At 47.1% G+C, this 22,765-nt stretch overlaps 1 protein-coding gene across 4 annotated transcripts in view; it reads right to left on the bottom strand.

The window, feature by feature from the left end:
* PRICKLE2 (prickle planar cell polarity protein 2) overlaps positions 1–22,765 on the bottom strand; it is a 358,862-nt gene that overhangs the window by 62,589 nt on the left and 273,508 nt on the right. For all 4 annotated transcript variants that reach the window (XM_082344699.1, XM_082344700.1, XM_082344702.1 and 1 more), the window contains 5 exons: positions 22,648–22,761; positions 19,669–19,806; positions 16,565–16,768; positions 13,272–13,458; positions 7,479–8,351 (listed from right to left, as the gene is read on the bottom strand). In XM_082344699.1, the coding sequence (XP_082200825.1) occupies positions 7,479–8,351; positions 13,272–13,458; positions 16,565–16,768; positions 19,669–19,806; positions 22,648–22,761 (1,516 nt within the window). The remainder of the gene's footprint in view (positions 1–7,478; positions 8,352–13,271; positions 13,459–16,564; positions 16,769–19,668; positions 19,807–22,647; positions 22,762–22,765) is intronic.

Genomic DNA, 22,765 nt, shown 5'->3' with positions numbered 1-22,765 from the left:
CGAGGGTGGCCCGAGTTAGGCAAATGGGACTCAATTCTGGGACTTTCAGTGACACTATTAAAACAGATCAGTTCCCATTCCCCTTGACCTGATGTTAACGGACGTTAGCCTAGAGCTCCTGAGAGCTCTGCTTGCTGCCCCTGGGAAGAGCTGCCTGAGAATAAAGCCAGTGTGGAGGAAACAAGAACTGAGAGAGGAAAGAGGCTGAGTCCTGATGACATCATTTGTGCACATGGATCCAGCTGTACCTGGAACAAAAATCTGGGAACTTTGTAGTTACTTGATTAAAAACAAAACCTTATTCTTTACACCCTTTCGAGTTGGGATTCTGATGCTTGCAAACAGAAGAGTTCTCTAATTCCAGTGAACAAAGACAATCCCTATGCATTTCCCAAGTAGATCCTGGGCTGGCTCTGGGGCCAACTGACAGAATTCAAGGTGAGTTCTAGGTTTTCAAATCTGTAATTCCAGACCGGGCTGCACATCTTTCCCAATGGAAGAAATGATCAGGAAGATCTGGGCCGTGTGATTTATGAGCACGTCTGAGGCGAAGCCCTCAAGTAATGGGTGCCAGCTGGTTAGGAGGTTTTACCCAACAATTTTAATAGAGAAATCGGGTTAGAGGATGGATATCTAAGTTATGCAGAAGAACGGGAGAAACATTCCTGCCTCAAATTAAATATAAAAATGTTTCGCATTACAAGGATTTAAAAACATTGCAGACATTCTTGGTAAAGTGGGCTGTTCCAGTTGTTACTTCAGAGCCTCACACTGATGTTTTCTCCTCCTTTGCCTGTTGGCCAGAAATGCTGAAAAATTACCCCATTACCCCCTAGCAATCAATACGCCCCGGTATTATGCAACCAAGCTTCCCTTGTCAAGGTAGGTAGGTGATGCATGTTAAAGGCGTGGTCATATACTATATATAAAGCAGGTAAGCAAAAAGGGTGTGTAGTACAGCACAGGGAAATACAGCCATTATTCTGTATAATAACTTTAAATGGAGCATCATTTAGAAAAATACTGAATCACTATGTTGTACACCTGAACTAATGTAATACTGTAAATCAACTATATTTCAATTTAAAAAAATAATAAGGGTGTGGACATGCCACAACAGTGCAACACTGATCAACGACAGCAGGAAGCCTCTCTGCTCCTACTGTGTGTCTGCATATCCAGGCCAGTGACACGTGTACTTTCTGCTGATGCTGGCCTGGGTCAAAAATCACAGAGTAGGCAAACTCTGATCCATTTTTATGTTTTCAAATCGATCCTCTTCTGTCTCCTGAGACCGTTCCCCCAGGGCACTGAAAGCTCTGCCAATGTCCTCTCCTAGGTCACCATCACTTGCATCCTCTTATTTCAGTCTTTGCTCTGTCTACACCTTGAGGGCTGCCACCTTCACCTCCTCTCCTGGCTGCACGGTCCTGGATGGCCTCCTAATGGGTCTCACTGTATCAGCACTTGCCCTCCTCCAGTCAATTCCCCACACAGCAGCCGGAGCCATCTTTTCAAAATGCAAATCTGATCATGTCCCTTCCCCTCTCTGTTGGCCTGAAACTTGAAGGGCTTTCCATTGTCCTTAGTGGAAAGGCCCAAACCCTTAAAATATCTGAAATGGTTCTGCACCATCCCCCTGTGCCTTCTTTGCCAGCCTTACTACTCTCTGTGCTTCACCCAGCCACAGGGCCTTCTTTCAGCTCTTTATACTTGCCATACACTCCTACCACAGGACCGCTGCACATGCTGTTCCTGCTACCCGGGATGCTCCTTCCCCTTTACCCCTTAAGCATCACTTTTTCCGGATGCCCTCTCTGACCTCCCTAACTTAGCTATAGCCCTCGTTGTATACCCTCCTAGCCCCACATTTACCACTGACGCAAATTTATATGGTACAATTAGATGGCTACTATGTATTAAACACCATTAGACTGTGATGTGCAGGAGGGGAAGGCCCATGTCCACTTTAGCTCGGCACTGCATCCCGGCACCTTGAACAGGCCATGGCACCTACTAAGAATAATCTCTAACAGTAACTTAGAGGGTGTCAGGCATTGTCCTAAATTCTTTGTAGGAATTAACTCATTTAATTCCCACAACAACTCTACAAGGCACTGTTGGCATTCCATTTTAAAGATGAGGACAGTGAGGGAGTTCCCTGGTGGTCTAGTGCTTAGGATTTGGCACTTTCACTGCTGTGGCCTGGGGTTCAATCGCCGGTTGGGGAACTGCGATCCCGCAAGCTGCGCAGCGCGGCCAAAAAAAAAAAAAGATGAGGACGGTGCAGCACAGAAGAGATAAGCCAGTTCTGCCTACAGGGTAACATAGGTATTGAACCACAAAGTCCAATTTCCAACTGGCCAACTGGTCTACAGCCCATGCTCTCCTTCATTCTGCTGTAACTCACAGAGGTAGGCACTCAAGTCACATTTGCAGGCTGAATGAATGAATGAATGAAGAGAAACCACATTTCCCTTTCCCTCACTCCCATCCACATCTGCAGTTCCTTCCTACAGGTCCCAGTTCTCTCTGACTCAACCACTCCTTATAGAATCTGGTTGATCCTCAAGAAATAGCCCTATTCGCAGCCTCACTGCTGTCCACAGGGCCCTTTTTTGGGGACCAGCTGACAGTCTCCAGCTGTCCTCTGCTGTGGCCTCTGCCTGAGGCAACCAGTCTCAATGCCAGCTCTATTCACCTGCCCCAGTGTGACTTGAACCCAGACCCCAACCTGCACTATAGCCACGGTCTCCTCCCCATCAGTGCCTCCTGCCCAGATGCCAACCTCCAGATGGTCTGCACTGGTCTCCTTTGTCTTTCCTGCATCTGACCCAGGCACGTCACCTCGGACAGCCACCTTTGCCTCTGCTGTTCAGCTCTCATTTGAGAGCTTCCCTCTAGCCTTGCCCGAGCCTCACAGACATATCAACAAACTGGCTGCAACAGGGAAAGGAATCCTTGTCCCTTCAGCGAAGAGTTGCTGTGCCAATCTCCTGACTGTGAAGACGACCCTTCCTGTGAGGATGCAGATCAGAGAGGTTAAGAGCAAGGACTTTGCAGACTATCACACCCAGGTTCAGGTCCTGGCCATCAGTGGTGACTGTAGGGAGGTCATGACATCTATGAACTTTAGTGTACTCAACTGTAAAATGGGTATAATCATCAGACTTATCTCACAGAATTGTCATGAAGATTTGAAGAGTTGTTATATATGAAGTCTTTACCATGTCACATCATAGTCAGTGGTCTGTTACGATCATCACCACTGACCATCAACATCACCATCATCCACTTCTGCCATGGCACAGTGGTCAAGGGCACAGGCTCTGGAGCTAGGATGCCCAAATTTGAATCCTGCTCCTCCAGTTCCAAGCTGTGTGGCCTTGGGCTACTTAGCCTCTCTGTGTCTCACTTAAGTCACCTGTAAAATGGAAATAACTGTATCTACCTCGCAGGGATGTTGTGAGTTAGTTCCTGCAAAGTGCTTAGAACTGTACCTAGTACATGATAAACCCCTGGCAATGTTAGTTGTTGTTGATTTTGTTATTCCTATTTCTAATACTATGATCACCCAGGTTGCAAGCGGCTTCAGAGGCATGTTTAGGCAATGGCAGGGTTAAAGAGCTTCTGCAAGACTCCACGTGGTGGGGATGCAAACGGTGACCGTGCCCGCCTGATGCACTCTGTGTGAACAGAATGGATGGACTGTGTTTGCCAAGGAGGAGGGAGGGACAGTACACTCCCACTTCTAAACCAAACCGGAGGTGTCAAAGGACAGATCTGAGGCTGGCCAGCCACTGGGGCTACCTGTTTTTCTAGGATCTGTTCTAAGGAAAAATGCTGCCCACAGAAAAGATCATGTTTCGTGCCAGATTACACACTGCAGACTTAGTTAATAACAAGTTACTGGCCATAAAAGAGGAAAAAAATCCATTATTCTGAAATCTAGCTTTCGCTGCAGAATCAAGGTGTTTTGACTAAGACTTCTGTGACACGTACCTCCACTCACAGACTGGGATTCTAGGGTTTGAAGATACACAGATAGTTCAGAACACTGCCTTCTCAAAAGACTACTGAATTTTCTAGCAAAATTTGAGTGCAACAAGTGAGGGTCAGCAGCAAAAGGACCGATTACCAAGCCTAGTCAACACCACGTCCTTGGTGATGTGTGTCCGGCATAGGATGTGAAAGGCTATTTAGGGTGTGCTCCAGTGATGAACAATGAAGCACTGCTACGAATATTAGCTACTATCTCCCTTCCACACTGATGCATCTGACAGATCCACGGAAACACAGGGGCACAAAATGGCTTTCTTTAGTCCCATTTTTCATGCTCTTGTCAGGCTGGTTAGGAAAAAGAGGACCCACGGGAGCAGTTTCAAACCTAAAAATGCGAACCTGCACAGCTGCTGGATGCTGGGAGGTACCAGAATCCAAAACATTCCTAGAGGCCAAAACCATGCACCAGTATGTTTGGGATGAGAGAGAAATAATAATAATAAAAAGTAGCAGGTAACCATTAGAGAGAGTCATATGTGTCAAAGATTATATTCACGAGTTTAAGTGTATTATCATTTCCTTCTACAAAAACCCTACAAAGGAAGTACTATCATTCACCAGATTCCATAGATGAGGACACTGAACCTTACGGAATTTAAGCAACTTGTTCAAGGCCACACAGCTCCTACATGATGAGGGCTGGATGTGAACCTAGGGAGTGTAACTCCAGAATTGGTACTCCAAACCGTTAGGTTAGAATTTGAAAAACCAGAGCTCATGAGAGAACTTCCAAAGAGACTAATAATGGAGTTGAAACTGTGCCCGTCCTATCAGCTCACTTCCTTCATCTGTGCTGTCCATAGGGTAGCCTCTAGCTTAGCTACACGTGGCTATTGAAAGTGAAATGGATTAAAATGAAAAGAAATTTAAAATTCAGTTCATGGCTAGTGACCACTTGAAATGTGGCTCGTGCAGCTGAGGGCCTAAAAATTTTCATTTTCTTTCATTTCAGTTAACTCAAATTTCAATAGTCACATGTGGCTTGTGGCTACCGTTATCAGACAGTGCTGATCTGAGCAATTTTTCTCAGCTCTATCAGACATGGTTTAGGGCTGCTTTCCAAAAATCTCAGTGACAGAGGGGCATTTGTTGCTTTGCCCAAGGATCTGTAGAAAATCTCAAGGATAAACAACCCGGCCTCTTCCTTAGGATCGGAGACTGCGTGTTCTTCAAACGTACCCGTGTAGCCTTTCCAACATTCTCCAAGCCCTAGATCTCCTCCTAAGTTACAGCGTGAGGACAATAAAATCAGAACAAACCCAGGAACAACTGCTCTCAGACAGTGGTCGCACCAGCACCAGCAGGGAGCTGGTAAAAATGCAGGTTCCTGGACCCCACCTCTATTGGGTCTGATACACCGGGCCTGGGGAGGAGGCCCTGGAGTGCATGTTTCAATCAAGCAGCCAATGATTCTCAGGCAGGTGGTCTAGCTTTGAGAAACTCTGCTTCAGAGTCTGAGCTACACATTTATCTCCTGGCCTCTTAAATAATTATAGCGTATAAATCTTCCAAGAATAGCACAAACTGGGCTGGAAGCCAGGTGGTCGTCACTCTGCACTAAGTGCTCACTTCTATGACAGTAGGCAAAGTGCTTAGTCACCAAGGCCTCATTTTTGTCATCTGAAACATGGGGGTAAGGATATCTGCTATCTGTCCTCCAGGACAAAAGAGAACCCAGCTGTGAAAGCATCAGAGGGGGATGAAAGTTAAAAACGCACCGCATAGATATCCTACAACTCAGAGACACGTTTTGCTTGTCCAGCAGAGAGTTCCAATAGGTTTCACATTTTAAAAAAATCCACATTTTTAAGTTCTTTAGAAAAACTGGAAGATTTGACAGCATGGGGTTCAGGTTAGGTTGGTACCCTGGTGTGATTAAGAGCACTGCTCTGGGGTCACATGCAGAAGTTCAAATCCCTGTTTAAAAGCTGGGTGACTTAGGGCAAGTCCTTCAACCTCTCTGTGCCTCAGTTTCTTCAACTCTGAAGTGAGAATTTTAAGAGTAACTTTCAAAGGGTTGTGATGATTTAATTAAGTGAGTGAATATTTATCAAGTGCTTGGAACAATGTTTGGCACGTGGCAAGAGCTCTATCACTCTTAGTTGAATAAATAAACATCCCTGCAAATGGCAACCACCAGCTGGAGCTGAGTGGTGGCCGTCCCTCCATCCAGGGCTGATGTGCATCAGGTTGTCACAATCTCCACCCAGACAGACACATTAGACTCAGGGAATCTCTACTGTAAGGGATAGAAGTGCATCTCCCTCCTCGGTGTCCTGCCAACAAGGGGCAGAGACACTTAGTGCATCTTAGCGCAGCATTTCCCAAGCTATCTGTAGTGAAGGACCAGTTTTTTAATTTTCAGTCCATTGTGGCAGCCTGATATGTGACCCACCTGAGCAGGACTGATACCCAGCACTTGCCACAGACAACTCGCCCGTGGGTCTGCAACACCCTGAGTGGTCTGCACCTGGACCCATAAGACGAGCCCACTGGATGTGAACTTGGATGTCACAGCAATGTCAGACTGCTCTAAGAGTTTCTAAACACTGTCAACTTCAGTACTTATCTCGGGGTGCACTGCGGACAGCCCCGATCCTCAGATTACACTCTGAGTAGTGCCATCTTAGAGGACAATGACATTGTCTTCACATGTATGGAAAACAGCTGGAAAATTTGGTTGGCCAGAACAGTCAATGGAGTGTCTGTTTGTCTGTCTCTCCCAACACTTCTGTCCTTCTCAGCCTGCCTGCCTTCTCCTTGTCCATCCCCACTTCTTTCATCTTTATCTACCCATTAAAACCAGCTACCTAATGAGATACTGGGGTTCAGAACAGCCATAGAAGCTGTCATGGATGCTTTGATGTCCCAGGCAGCACCCCGTTTCATGAGTACCCCCTCCAGCTCACAGCCACCCCTTCTCCTCAATGTTGCCTTTGGCTGACAGGAGCTGTCTTGCCCCCATGCCCACATCCACATCCTTATCTCCAGGTCACTCTCCAGCAGCCCAGGGCCAATGACTGACACGGTGATGCAAAACGTCAGCCCCTTTGTCCCAAGAAGGAACCAACCGTATGGTACAACTCATCCTCCAGAGCCCCCTGTGGGCTCAGGCTGAAGCTAGACTCCAGCCCAGACATCATTCTTCACATGGCTCCTCTCCCCGCCCTACCCTGTTTCTCTCACTCCCCTTCCTTGGGAGCATGTCCTCAACACATCACAGGCACCCTAATCCCTGCCTCAGGCTCTGCTTAAAGGGAATCCAGTCAAAGACAGAAGCCATCGACACTTGGGTTCACCTGCCTCAAAGACCCGGCGGATGAGAGCACATGGCGGGCACAACGCGAAAATCTTGAGGACTGGCATCAGGTCACCCCGAGAGTCCGCTCGCCGTGTTCCAGGTAAACAGAACTTACCTGTTGTGTTAGACAGGGCCAGCGATTCCATGGAGCCCCGCGGGGTCTGCTCTGTGGGCGTCATGTCCTCGGTATACTTCAGTGAACTGATCGGATGACGGGTCCGACACTGCTGAGTGGACATGCCCCCTTCCTCCTCCTCCTCCTCCTCATATTTGGGGACTTGGACGCTGCCTCGGGTTTCGCTGAAGCTCTGGCTGGACATGTCACTGTAGCTCTCCTGGGACCTCAGCCTCCCCGGGTAGTAGTCTTCTCGGCATTCCTTGATGAAGCTGCCACCGTGCCCCTTCATGGCCAGCGACGAGCTCCTTTTGGGGTTGCTGAAGTGCTTGGCCCACATGTCGGGCTGGGCCCCGGCCCCTTGCCCTCCCGGACTGTAGGAAGTTCTGATGTTGCACTGGCTGAGGAGCTGCAAGGGGCTCTGCGACTGGCTCTGCTCCATCTTGTTCCCGTAATGGTACGGCTCGTCCCGGCTCCTCCAGATGGGGTCCCGGTTGAGGCTGGGTGTCTGGCTGGACAGGCTGAGCAGGTCCATCTGCAGCGACAGGGGGTCCACGTCAGCCGACAGCCGGTTGGAACTCACCTGCAGCTGGCTGTGTTGGTTCAGCATGGGCTCCTCTGTCTTGCCCTTGTTCTTGCCGATTTTGGCGCTGCGCCGGGACTCCTTGGCCCGGGCGTTCTGGAAGGCTGAATCAGAAGAGTCAGAGCCATTGGGGTCCTCCCCGGCACTGCAGGCCCGTGAGCAGAAGATCTGGCCTTGTTTGGGGAGGAATGGCCGCCCCAGGAGGGACTTCTTGCAGTGAGCACAGCAGAAACAGGTCTCAGTGGCATGCCAGTGTTGGCCGTCGTAGGTCATTTGACCTTGGTCGATTCCTGGGAAAAGAAGAGACATGGAAGAGGCTGACGAGCTGCTCAGAGTATTACGTTACGACGTAAAACACACAGCACCCTGGTTTGGCTCAGGCTTCCAGATGCAGCAGAATAAAATGTCAATAAATCAACAATCAGGCCCCCGTGTAAACAGTAGTCATGTCCTACTATGACAGCCCCCTTGTTCTACCCAGTCAGGTCCTTCTTAACTCATTTGCTCTGAGTGCAGAGAAACTAAATCCAAATGGCCTATCCATGAATCCTTCTGCCTGGGGCACATTCCTCCAGATAAACAGCAATAATGATACTAGGGTGTGAGAAGCACTGCTTTAAGTGCTTTGTGTATATGTAAACTCACTTAACCTCTCAACTGTATGAGGTAGGTTTCTAATATTACGTCCATTTTTCAGAGGAGAAAACAGAGGCAGAGGAGGTTAAATAACTTGCCTAATGTAAAGAAGCTAGGAATCATAGACGAGATCTATACCCAGGAAGTCTTTTTCCTAACCATTACCTCGATGATCACCTCTTTCAGTCTACTTAGGGGTCTGCTCAAATAGCAGCTCCATGGAGAAGTCTTCCTGTTCACCCTAAAAGCTACCCTCCACCACTCTCCACCCTTACCTGCTGTATTTTCTTCACAGCATGAACACTGCTTGACATTGAGCCACTACATATGTGCATGTGTTAATTACTAAACGTGAAGTTGTACGATGAAGTTTCTGGGGTATCTCCAGGAACATGGCCTGGTACATCATAGGGGCTCTTCATGTGTGGAATGGATGAATGAATTGAATTCCATCACCAGTGTCTGGCATTCCAAAGGGTAATTACTTTAGCAGTTTAGTGGAAAGGAAAAACGTGGACTTCAGCTCATGGTAAGGAAAAACCTGGATGTAGTCTGTCAAAGACATCACCTCACCATAAGCATGCATATATCCTTTGCGTAACTTCTGTCCCGTGCCCGGGCTGTGTCTCGTTTACATAATATTGTTACACCTGCTTCTGGGAACCTCCCATAGCCCCTCTTGTGTCTCAGAGTCTCTTCTGCCCTCTTCTGGTTACAGGACTTAACTTCCCTGTGGGACACCATCTCCCTGCCACCCTTGGGCCATGAGCTTTGGGCGGGGCTAAAGCCACGCCTGGACCAGCACTGGCCAGTAAAAACACCATATCTCCCAGCCCAGTTACCAGTTCAAGGGTGGGCACGTGACCTGCACTGGGGCAAAGGGAGAGTCACCTGGGACTGTTGCTAAGAGAGCGACACGGGGAGACTCTCTTTTGACAGCAGTTGCTAAACGGGCAGAATGGGAGCCGGGAGCTGTGGGTCCCGCCTCCCAACCTCCCGTAGGGAGAGCCTGCTGAAAATGCAGACCCAGCATGACTGTGGGATGGGAAGGGACCTCTGCAAGAACCCTGACGTCTAGCGATCAACGTCTCTCCCGAAAGGCAGTACCAATGTGAACTTTCACCTTTGGTGGCTGAGAGTCCTGAGTCTGAACTTTCCAAGAGTAACCTCTAGATAATTGTCTGGAGAGGCTGTGAACAAGAAGCAGGGGAGAGGAGAAGGGCAAGAACAAAAGGCAAATGGCACAGCAGCCTCTCCGGGCCGTCCCTGTGTACCCCTCACTTCCCTTTATGTCCCTGGAGCCCAGGGAGAGAGAAGCATAAGGTAAATTCTCCTCCTAGGAGCTCCTCCCTGAAACTAAGGGGTCTCTGTTTATTCAGGAGTCAGGCCCTAGGGACCAAGAGGGGATTTTTTAGCAGGACAGGAGCAACCACAAGGGTCACTCCAAGATCAGAGGGACACTGAATCGACTCCCTTTCAGCACCGCATTCCCAGGAGGAGTGAGAACTGGCAGGGGAGGGGCTAGAGACAGCAGGCCCAAAGCTGGGGCTCCAAAAACATTCCCTCCTCCGTCAGGCTGCCGGGGGAAGCAGGGGCAGGCAGCACAGGCAGGCCGAACTCCCTGGCAGTTAAGAGTGAGGCATCAGGACTCAGACAAACGCAGGTTCAAATCGCAGCTCCATGCCATGCCAGCTGGTTGTAAACAGGCTGAAGCCCGTCAGCTTGGTTCCAATCTTGGCTGGGCCGCTGTTGGGCTGTGTGACCCTAGGCAAGTGTCTTCATGTCTCTGTGCCTGAGTCTTCTCCACAACAGGGATAATAATAGTACTTACTTCAGAGGGTTGCTTGAGAACTAACTGAGTTAAGATACAGTGAGTGCTCTGCTACCTCTTCCCAGCCCTCTTCTTGAGTTTTTATTAGGGCTCAATGCCTGTCTCCCTCTCTGCTCTGAGGGCCGCTACCTGGATGCCGTCCAAGAAAGAGCTCTGAGGCTGGCTTGGTCCTCCCTCCCCTCTCCCCTGTTCCCTCTCCTCCAGAGAGCTTCCGCTGACATCCCAGCTGCCCTGGGTCCTCACTGTGAGCTCCAACTCAGCCCAGCATCCCAAGGAGCTGCAGCCTTACCCACTGCCTGTCAGAGGCGTGCAGCAAGTCCAGTTCCTCCGGGCTGCTCCTCCACCAGCTGCCTCTCTGTGCTTCTGCGAGGAAACATACTCAGATGCGGCAGCGGGGGCCTAGTTCTGGGGATGGGGGCCTCACAGGAGGCCGGGCCGCGGGCGGGAGAGCGGAGGGGGAGGCATGTTCCAAAGCGGCCCAGCAGGCACTGAAACGTGGTCCCTGATAAACATCAAGGATGTCAGATGGTGCTCTGAACTGCTCCTGAACTCTAAACGTCTGGAAAAGGGCTCGGCCATTCCACATCTAAGCGTTCCTTTTTTATTCCCTCCCTAAGCCCTTTAAGTACTTCTCTGAGGGTGTATGTGTCTACTGCTGCTCCAGCCTCGGTATGTTTATAGGACTGTTTACTCTGCTGTGAGCAGGCAAAAGTACCGTTGCCCTGGCAACGGCTTCCTGCTGTAGGGTCCGCACTGAGTGGCTGTGTAAATAGGGAATATTTGGATAATATGGTCAGAGCAAAGCACCCGGACACTGCGGTACGTGTGGTATACAGAGCATACCCTTTCTCTGTTGCAAGAAAAGTATGCTGTACAGAAAAGTGGATTTAGGAAAAGGAAAATCAGGGACAGCATTTTAACCACAGCAGTGATTAATACTGCAGGCCACAGTGGTCCCCTTTTCTGATAAAGCATTGATGCCTTTTTATGGCTTTCAGAGGGAAGGAGAAGGGAATGCCAATCAAAGCTAAAAAGAAGACAGAAACAGAAGAAAACAGAGGGAACTTCTGAGGTGTACATGCTGCGGTGACATATTTTCTCTCGTCCAAGCTACCGAGCAAAAATCCTAAGTGGCAGTTTCTGGAGAGGCTTTTAAGCCTCAATGGACAGGGACAGAAGAAGAAATAGAAATACTAACAAGCAGGGGGTATGGTTGCCACAGGTAAGCTGTCTGTATACCCAGCCTCTCTCAGCTGAGCAGGCACCTCGCTGCAGACCCAGAAGCCACAGTGAGCAGTGCTGGGTCAGCACCTCACACCATTTCCCCTGATCGAGTCCCACCCCTCGCCCTTCCTCACCTGCCCCACCACCTGTCCAAATCAAGCTCATTTCGTAGCGCTTAGAATAAAGGGAAGTGTGTCTGTTTAACCTCTTTGACCCTGTGAGAAATGCATCAGGCTGTGAGAGGGGGAGGTTTTTAGGGGTTGGGGAAAGGGCATTTTCGCAACACCCCAGCCCCCAGAAGGGAACGCTGCTGGACCGAGGTCGGCACAGCAAGGCTCCACCCTGGGCCTGGCAGGGACTCCAGCGCAGAAGGGCTCCGCAGAAGTGGGCCTGAGGCCACGGGGTGGACTCAACGACAAAGGACCACTAAGCACACAGCAGATGCCTCCAAGCGGGGCACAACAGGCTCTCAAACTGATGATCTCCGGATCTCCCAACTACAGGTAAGAAGCTGGCAGCCTCCGAGCAGATTTCTTGGAATTGCACAAGCCACAGGGAGATCAGGCTGCTGGTCTCAAAGACATTCACCCGCTGCCAACTTTTTATCTTCTTTTTAAAGGGCAGCTCGTTCTCAAGGTGCCAGAACAGGAAAGCTGAATAAGAAGCTACAGATGCAGCATGATCGGGAAGAGCGTTGAAGGGCTGAACAAATCAGTTACTTGAAAAGGGAAAATGATTTTCACCATCTCAGATCTGCCACTTCTTTGGGGAGTTGATAGCTTCCGAGCTATTTGAGGTTCTCTCACTTTGGTTTTGGCTGAGTCAGCTTTTGCTGATTTTTTTCAAAGACATGCATGCCAGAAACCATTTGGTTTCCTTGACTATCTCTTCCTACCAAGAGGACTGCTTTGTTTCCTCCCTCTGCTGACCCCCGAGGTTTTCCGAGGAGGCTGTGGAAGACATCTGTTTATATTTTCCCCTCATATTTTCCTCTGAGACCTCTCCTCCTCCCTTTGGTAGTGGGACTGTATACCTTGGGGGGTGGGTCTATGATTCAGGCAGACCAATGGGAACTCCCTATTCTTTTCTTTCCAGGGTGGAACAGATGACCAAATGAGGGGCTACAGCATTCCTATTTGGAGGACCTGACTTGGATATTGGAAAAGACACGATCCCATCCTTTTAGAGAATACCAGTGCTAAGACTAAATATAGCTGGGGGGTCATCTTGGCCACCTTGCGAAGGCAGCTTGCTTCCAAATGATGCCAAGAGAAAGCAAGCTGAGCTGAGACACAGAGGGGGGAAAAAAGAACCAGACTTTGAATCCTTGAACCATCCTTACCTGAAACCAACTTCCTTCTTGGCTTTTCTGGTACTGTGAGCCAAGAAATTTCCTTTGTCACTTAAGGTAGTATCAGTTGGGTTTCTATCACTTGCGACCAAAGGGATTCTAACTATACCAGACACAAAGCAGATCCAGTCAGAGTAGGACCAAGCTGAGCACCAAGAGTTGCCTCACCTATGTGCTGGGCACAGGTGTCGCAGTATTCTGCATACAAGGACTCGAAGCAGTGGCAGCAGTAGGGCCTTCCCTCCTTCATGATGTAGCGCTGGCCGCCCAGCACTGTCTCGCATTCGAAGCAACAGAAGTGTTTCATGTGCCAGTGTCGCCCCTCAGCTTCTGTGCATTCGTCTGCAAAGATGATCTGGAGATGGAGAAGCCAAACGGTCAGTGGATAAGAGCCAGCCATGAGAACGTACTTGAAAGGAGGAAAGCTATGAGGGCCCCAAACTGGAAGGGTAGGAAAATAGGTCCTGTCCACCAATTATTAAACAGAAAATCTATATGTATATGTTTTTTCTCTATCTATATCAGTTCCCACGTGTGGATTTGCCTAAAGCACAATTACACAGTTTCTGGCCTGGCCGGTGATTACTTTAACCACACTGTATAAAGACAAAGAACATTCTACCCTAAAGAATATAAAGCAGGACTAAAAACTGACAGCTCATGGGCACTTTGGCCATAGCGAGTTAATCTGGCTTATATATAATATTTTTTTAAAATGAGAAATGTCACATAAACACCTGGAATCCTGGTTTCTCTTTTGAAAATACAATGTTTGGCAATGTGTGCTACACATTCTTGCATGGCAACAATAAGAGGGGTTGCTGCTTTCAGATGAGTGATGAGTTCTGTAGCTTGTCATTTTTTTTCACCACTCACTGTTACCTTAAAATGAGTCATCTTCATTTACGGTAACTGTCTAGCTCTCAGAAGCATTTGTGTTTTGACCCCTGAGACAGAGTTTTTTACAATTTCAACGCACAGATTTAAGAGCTTACTGCAGACTACAGTAATCAAGGCAGAAATAAGCTCAAGCATTTATGGCCAATTGATTACTGACAAGGGTGACAAGGACATTCGATGGAAGAAAGAATAGTCTCTTCAACAAATCTGTCTAGGACCACTGAATAGCCACATGCAAAAGGATGAATTTGAACCCCTACCTCACACCACATATAAAAATTAACTCAAAAGGGATCAAAGACCTAAATGTAAGAGGAAAAAAACTATAAAATGTTTAGAAGAAAACAGAGGTGTAAATTTTCATGAACTTGGATCAGGCAATTAGGCAATGGTTTCTTAGCTATCTATGACTACTAAAAGCATAGACAACAAAAGAAAAAATAGAAGTTGGATTTCACTGAAATAAAAAACTTTCAAGCTTCAAAGGACATCATCAAGAAAGTGAAAATATAACTACAGAATGGGAGAAAATACTTGCAATTCACATATCTGATAAGGGACTAGTATCCAGAATATATAAACAACCCTTACAAAGCCACAAGAAAAAGAAAAATCACCCAAGTGAAAAAATAGGCAAAAGATTTGACTAGACATTTCTCCCAAAAAGAAGATATGCAAATAGCCAATAAATACATTTAAAAAAATGCTCAACGTTATAAGCCATTAAGGAAAAGCCAATCAAAACCACCACATGATGTCACTTCATACCAACTAAGGTGACCATAATGAAAAAGACAGACAAGAATTGAGGAGAATGTGAGAAACTGGAATCTTCATTCATTGATAGTGGGAATGTAAAATGGTGTAGCTCCTCTTGACAACAGTTTAGATTCCCTCAAAAAGTTAAACATAGAACTACCATATGACCCATCAATTCCACTCCGAGGTATATACTCGAGAGAACAGAAAATATATGTCCACACAAAAACCTGTATATCAATATTCATAGCAGCATTGTGCATAATAGTCAAAAAGTGAAAACAATGTAAATGTCTATCAATTAATAAATGGCTAGACAAAATGTGATATATACACACAACTGGTTATTATTCAGGCATGAAAAGCAAAGTATTGATACATGCTAGAACTCGGGTTAACCGCAAAAACACTGTGTTAAGTGAACAAAGCCAGACACAAAAGGTCATATGCTGCATTAATCCACTTATATGAAATGTCCGGGATATGTAAATTCATGGGGACAGAGACTAGATTAGTGGTCGCCAGGGGCTGGAGGGAGGGGAAAAGGGGAGTGACTGCTAATGCATCTGGTGTTTCTTTTTCGATGATGAAAATGATCTGGAATTAGGCAGTAGTGATGGTTGTCCAACTCTGTGAATATATTAAAAACCACTGAATTGTACACGTTAAAAGGGTAAATCTTATGCTGTATGAATAAGACCTCAATAAGCAAAAATTTCAAAACGCTTTAATCATCCTATTCTATTTGCCATTAGATAATATTAAGTATCATGAGCACCCATTTCCAGATGTGGAAACTGAGGCAGACAGGTAAAGGGACTGCCCAGAATCACTAGAACTGGACCAACTACCTGCCCAGAGGGTCTCTTTTGAATATCACTAGTAGCATTAGAATCCAGGTTAGATAAGGCCAATTGACTTCCTCCTAGAAGAGTGAGTCTCTGATCGGCAGCTTTTAAGGAAGACATACCCATGGTAATAGTGGACTCTGGATGAAAAAGAGGAGTGTTATTTTCAGGGTCCCACATTGCTGGTTATAGGGTCAGAAAGAACCAAAAACCTACTTTATGCAGGAAGAAACCCCCTGTCCAAGATCTTTCCCCTAATTTGTCCCATAAAATCGGTCAGGTTTAGAACAATCTCCTTTCTGCCCCCAACTTTTAAGCTAAACCAGGTTTTCTATCTTTCAGCTCCCAGATCACACCTAGGTGTGCTTCTGCTGGGAGAAAACACCAGGTATGAACCTTGTGTCCGGACTGCTTTCTGACTTGGAAAAGCAAATTCAAGTACCTCTTAGAGTGTGGGGCAGAGGTATCCAGACGGAGTAGCCATCGGCCCCCTGAATCCTCATCAGACCTTTTGTAAATTGTGGGAGAATCAAATCACGTTACCCATTTTCTTGTCTTCTCAAACCAATCTGTCCCATCGAATCTCAGGAAACCCAAGATTTTAAGATAAATGACACACTATTACTGATGATGATTACTTCCTGGGATTTGGGCTGAAATCTCAAGTTGCATAAAGCCTTTTTTTTTTTTTTAGAGTTCTGAACTGACCTAGTACCCCTGGGAATGTCCTCAGCCCTAGAAACTGTCTTCCCACCTAGCGGCCATGAGACTGTCACATTCAGTAAAGCAGGTCATAGTCCTGGACATTCCAGCAACGAGGGATGGTGGGGCTTCATTTTTGAAAGGGTTAATATAAGAGGGTGGGGGGGAGTGGCCTATGGTTTTCTTCCATGCAGGAACCACAGGACAACGTGCTGGCTATGGTGTAACCCAGGGAGCGGAGCGGAGTCTGACCTCGTCGCAGGCTGCGCAGCGCGGCTTCAGGCACTCGGCGTGGTGCCTGCCACAGTATATCTTCCCATCTTGGTAAAAGTAGATCAAATCCACCAGGAGCTCGTTGCAGACAGTGCAGATGAAGCAGGGTGGGTGCCAGCAGACACCGTGGCCGGCGCGCGACGCAAACACAGCAATGTCCCCGCCGTTGATCTGGCCTCCGCACTGCGAGGCGAACAGAAACGTCAGTAGGAGGAACACCGGCGCCCCGTCTCTCAGTGCCACGCGGGAAGGATACACGACCACCCCCAGCATCACCAGCTGGTGACTGAGCACTTACTTTCCAATCAGTTACTGTGCTACCTGCTCTACACACAGGCAGGCAGCGTTTTCTTGTCCTTCCCCCACTGCCCCTCCTGGGGCCAACACGAGGAAGATCCTGTCACTGACAAAATAAGCAATCCCAAAGGTGGGAGAGAAAGGAAAAGTCTGCCAGCAGGAGGTCTCATTATCTTTTAGATACTGCCAACTCCCTCCAGAGGCCCAGCCAGGACTACTGCTAGAAGTAGACTGTGTGGGGTTTGGGTGATGGGTGAGTGGGGAGGGGGTTTGGAGGGCCCCTGGGAGGACGTGGAGGTCTGCACTTTGGATGGTAGGGGAGTGGGTTCATAAAAATATGCCCACCTTTAACTATCTTCTCTAGAAGCCTTTCAGGTATGCTTTTGGCCTGCTTCCCCTACCATCTTTTTACATAGTCCCGATTGAAAAGGTACCATTCCTAAAGCCAGACTATGGAGTCTTCTTTCTCCCCTTCCTAAGCTTCTCACTCATTTCCAAAGTTCCTTCCCCTACCCAGAAAGGAACAAGGCAGAGTCCCTGATGACCCACGCTTCCAGTTGCGCTTGGGATACAATGAATACGGTGCAGCCTTTGAGGGAGGAGTCAAGTGTGAGGCAACAGGTCCAGCGGGAGGCTCTCTGCTGACCACGGTGTTGGCCTGAGGTTCCCAGCCTGAGGGTCCAGCACTACGGCTCCACATGAGTGGCTGAGCTCTGGGGGTAACGTCCAAGGAGGAGAAAAGTGACCTCCAAACCTTTCCCACACCTTGGCCATCAGAAGGGTTGTGATGCTTCATAGAAAATAAAGTCAAGGTCTCATGGAATAGTCTCTGGGGCCTCATTCATGCAAGTGACCAGACATAAGAAAAGACATTACGTTATGGAAAATGCTACCCCTGCCTTTTGTGCTGACGTTGGTAGAGCTGAGGTATGCATACTGCTAAAAGAGAAACGGAGGCACACTCAAGTTTTCCGGTTTATTTGCTCCAACACTGATTCGAATTGGGCTGCAAGCATCAAACTAAAGGTGGTTGGGGGCACTCCAAGGACAGGAACCCAGGGAGAGATTTTTATAGAGAAGACACGGAAGCAAAGTGAGGAAACTATTTCAGGGACCAGAGATAAAGCGGTCCCCTTATTTGGGAAAGCCTGGTTGGCTGCTTACGATTGGTTGTTCAGTTTCTTTTTCTTGGATTCCACTACCCTGACTGGTTTAGGTTTTGGTCTGCTGATACAGGCTACTGAGGCATTAGAGCCACCCCAGTCCAATGGCCTCCTTGTCGAATTACTTTAACAACACAGAATCCCATTGAATCCTCACCATGATTCTATGACCTAGGCATTTGTTATCCCCATTTTGCAGCAAAACCATTAGGAAAAGTAACATGGTCACTGCCATCTGGCAGAAACACGAGTCAATCTTATATCTTTCTGCCTCCAGGCTCTTGTCACTCTTCCATGCCACTCTTGACACCTGCCCATGAAACACCCAACCTTCCCATTGTCTTAGGGAAGTCCGCCTGGACTGGTCAAGAATGACCTGAGAGTGGCAGAGGCCCTGAACTGAGCACACAGAATCTCACATCTTAACCTCTGACCACCTACATCTCAGGGGCAGGTGTCAAGGATGAAGACCCCATCCCACTGCCAAATCTGTGGTCCTTTGGCTCCCCTGATAAGTAGCATCTCCATTCCATCCACCGGCGCCTTCCCACACTATCCCTCTGAAATCCCCAAAAAGGGCCCCCAAATGGTATCCCCTCCGCTCAGGTAGTATCTTGCCTTCTCTTCACCAATCCAGTTCGCATATTTTCAGTACGTGAATGGGTCCCCAAAGCGCTTAAGGAGTTAGATGGGGCTACTCTCTTAGCAGCAGGGCTAAGAGACGTGTCCAAAATATGACCATCAGCACCAGAAGGCTTTTGGAGGTCAAGAGGTGGGGCAGGGTGAACCCAGGCAGGCTGGATTCCCACCCTGCTTTCTTGAAAACCCTCCTCCACCATGCCCAGAGAACTCCACAGGAGAGTCAAAGAAAAAACAAATCCAGACTTCCGACTCAGTGAGGTCCTAGAAAGAATGCAGGGGGCTTCATGCACTGTGCTAAAGAACCCTCAAACCCAAGGAGATGACCATTTACCACCTGTTTAAATGGCACTGGTCCTGGGATGACCCTGGGAAAGAGGCTGACCCATGGTCCAGGCAAATTCCACTTTCTAAAGGACTCATTTTGAGATGTAATTCCATCATGTCATTCCTTTGCTCAAATCCTTCCAGTGGCTTCCTATCTCCTTCCAGTGGCTTACCCAACCCTCTGTGAAACCTGACTTCATCTACTCATTCTCTTCTTTATCCCCTCTGCCCTGCCACACTTGCCAACCTGCTGTTCCTCAAACAGCACAGAAACGGCTCCTGCCGCAGAGCCTTTGAACTTGTTGTTCCCTTAGCCACCCCCGCCCCATTCCACCATCTGCATGACTCACTCCCCCTCAGTTCCTGCATGTCTTTGCGGGGCCTTCCCAGTCACTTTACTGTGAAAATTGCAACCACTGCACACTCCCAACACTAACCCCCTTCCCCACTGAATTTTTTCTATCTTATTTATGTTACTGTCTGACTTCTGCTCTAGAACGGAACTCCTTACAAGGGCAAGATCAAGCTTTCAAATCTTTTGTTCACGGCTGTATCCCCCAGGCCTACAAAGTAGGTTCTCAGTAAAATAACTGTTGAATGAATGAGTGAAAGGATGCCAGAGCAATCCCCTCGGCACGCCTCGGAATCCACGCTCACCTGTTCACAGATCGCTCCTGTCATGGTGACCGGGAAGGGCCTGACATTGCCACGACCCAGGTTTTCACGTTTCCGCTGGTTGCTGAAGAGCTTCAGCTCCCTCTTCTCTTCCTCATCCAGGGAGTTGCAATAGCGAACCTGGACAGACACAGAGGATGGCATGGAGGGGTCACCCTTGCTCCTGAGGGTTCCTGAAGCCCAGGCCTCAGACTGTGCTCATTAAACACACACCCATTTGGTTTCACAGTCCTTGTGGGCACTTGAACACCACCAGGCTGGGGGCTATTTAAGTGAGTCTCTACCTGAGATTGCTGACCATCAAAAGAGCTTCCTAGAGGCTCCGAACTCCAGAGCCCCATTCTTGGGCAGGCCAATGGTCTGTAACTGTTCCTCATCCTCTGTCCCACTCTGCTCACCACACTAAGAGCCATACCATCTGGGATAGCTTTGCTGCTAGTCAAGATCTGGGACTTTCTCCTTCTTTCAAAGTGATCTGGATCTTCAAATTGATCGTGATACTTTCACCTCCATGTGCCCATGGAAACGATCCTTGACACCAAAGAATGGCTCCAGGCCAACGAGCCAGAATAGTGGTCAACGTGCTCACAGCTTCTGTTTCCCAAAATGAGATGGGAACCAAAGGTGTGATTCTGAGGAGTTGGTCCAGAGCTATCTGTGTTACTTCACGCAAGTCCCTGCATGTTTATCTGTGTGTAGGAGGGAGAGGACTGCCCGCTGGGCTCTGGTTAATGCATCAACTTGCATAAGATATTTTCCTTCTTGTCCGACACAGAAACTCACAGAATTAAGGGAGGGACATTAAAGATATTCAAATCTGCTATTTCCCATTCTCTCTTTTATTTATGCACACCTTGGGAATTTTGCTATAATCTTGAACTATTGTTTACTTAATACTGTTTTAAAAACTGACTCACTTTTTTTTACTTGAATACATTTACTTGAAAAGAAAGTATATTATGACTAAAAATAGAAAAGCAATATCACTTGTGAAAAACAGAGCGACCATAAAACTAAATACGAGACTGAAAACAAAACCACATTGCTGGATTCTAGCTGGCTACTTTTGCTTGTCGGAGATTCTGAAACGGAGGTTCTAAATGCTGTTACTTAAAAATGGAGACTAGCAGGTGTGAGATACCTGCTCCCCCCAGACTAAAATTTCCCCCTTGACAACTCAGTCACAAGGAATGAAATGCAATTGAAAAGTCTCGCATTATGTGGTTCAATATTATTTATTGCCATGGCCATGTACCAACCAAAGTCATGGATCTGCTACACTTCGGGAAACATGGTTCTAATCCCACCCCATCTTACTTTAGAATAAACTGAGCATCAGCAAGTTTAACTGACTTGCCCCGATGATTTGTCCTACAGATGGTTAAAGGGAAACCTTTGAACCAGGACTAGTTTGAAAACCACTGCAGCTGTATACATCAAAATTGTCTAATCTGGGTGAAAAAGAGAATGATCAAATATTTACTTTAGATTCACCCTCTGTCCTTAAAAAGGCCATGTCAAATGGGCAAATCTGTCTACTGGGTCACATGTAAGCAATTCTCACCAACAGGAAGACAAAATGTGAAGGGTCTCTTTTCATGAAACCACAGTTAACCATAAACAGAATTAATCATTAAAAAGCAGAAAAGAACAGATCACTTCCCTCTATCAAGTAAAAAAAGGTTAAAAAAAAAAAAAAGTCTTCATGTGGAGAAAGAACTGCAATGACCTGAACAGCCCAGAATATATGGTTACACCACTGACAATTTATGGACATGCTTTGAAAGAAAGGCACACCCCTCCTGCTTGTAAAAACCCACATTTTCAATTCCAAATTAGTTAACTGGTCATCAGGTTACAATGCTTGCTCTCTTCTTTAAAGGAGAAAGCATTATTTAAATGTGTTTTATGAAGTCTGAAATAAACAATAGGAAAGGGAATTGTGACTGTCTTTCTAGGGAGTTGCTTCAGTTTTTAAGCTTTTGCTCTACTTACTCAAATTCACTTTTGAGGCTCTTGATTTATTCCTTTTATTCAAATGTGGGAAGATAAAGACTAAAAAAGTACTCACTCATTTCCTCAGGGACTGAGCTTATGGGTGGGGGCAGTTGGTAAAAAGCTGGGGTCCAGCTCTCTAAAGGGGTTTTAAATTTCTCCTTTCAACTTAAAGTTATGTTTTTCTTTAAATCACAATCAGAGTTAAGCAGACAATGTGATTCTGTAGGATCACTATTTTTAAAAACCAGATACTTGAAAATTAATTTCTAGTTTGCAAATCTAAACCTGCCAAGCATGATGATCTTTTAAAAGCATATTTACAAATTTCCCTTTAGGATCAATTTGAGTTCAAAGACGACGAATGCCTGCTTACACTGCCCTGTGTCTGGGTTCAGAAAAAAGGACAGCCTGAGAGTCATACTTTCAAGAGTATAAAGGGTGGCCTTGGCAAGTTGGACTGGAAACGACAAAAACACAAATGTTCACAGCTGCAAATCTGGACATGTAACTTCTCCTGCAGTGTAAGATGGAAAACTTACATACTCATTTACTAAGAAATGATGCTGAAAATTCAAGAGAGTCTCAAAGTTTGTGCCGGACTTGAACTGCCCAGGGAATCTCAATCATCTTACAGGCTCAGGCAACCAGCATCGTATGTCCTTCAACTAACAAAACCTGGACTTGAACTTTTAAATTTTAGTGCTCCCCAGTTACCTCAAATAGCTAGTAGTGCCAGGCACAGAGGCGAATCCACTCCATAATGAGATTCTGCTTTTCGGTAACCCTCTCCAGAAGGTGTCCGACAGTTCCTTTTAGTTCTAATTAAGGAAGCTAAAACCTAAACTAAACTGCCAGAGTTTTTCGTTGGGGATCTCACTGATCGCAGCATTCTGATTATGAAAAAGGTAACGGTTCCCAGAAAGTTCTAAGAAAAGGCTTCCGAAGGCCCCTCTAGCCCCTTACCTCATTGTCATGTGGCGGCAGCTGGTGTAATAGCTGCTTGATTCGAAGTTTCTCTCCAGGACTGTTGACGTAGGGCACTTTCTCTTCTGGGAGACAGCTATAGTACTGGTGAACCTGA

This window comes from Balaenoptera borealis (assembly GCF_965194805.1).
Source record: "Balaenoptera borealis genome assembly, chromosome: 12".
Classification (NCBI taxonomy): domain Eukaryota; kingdom Metazoa; phylum Chordata; class Mammalia; order Artiodactyla; family Balaenopteridae; genus Balaenoptera; species Balaenoptera borealis.
The sequence above is the reverse complement of the archived record's forward strand: the minus strand, read 5'-3'. Positions and strand labels throughout refer to the sequence as shown.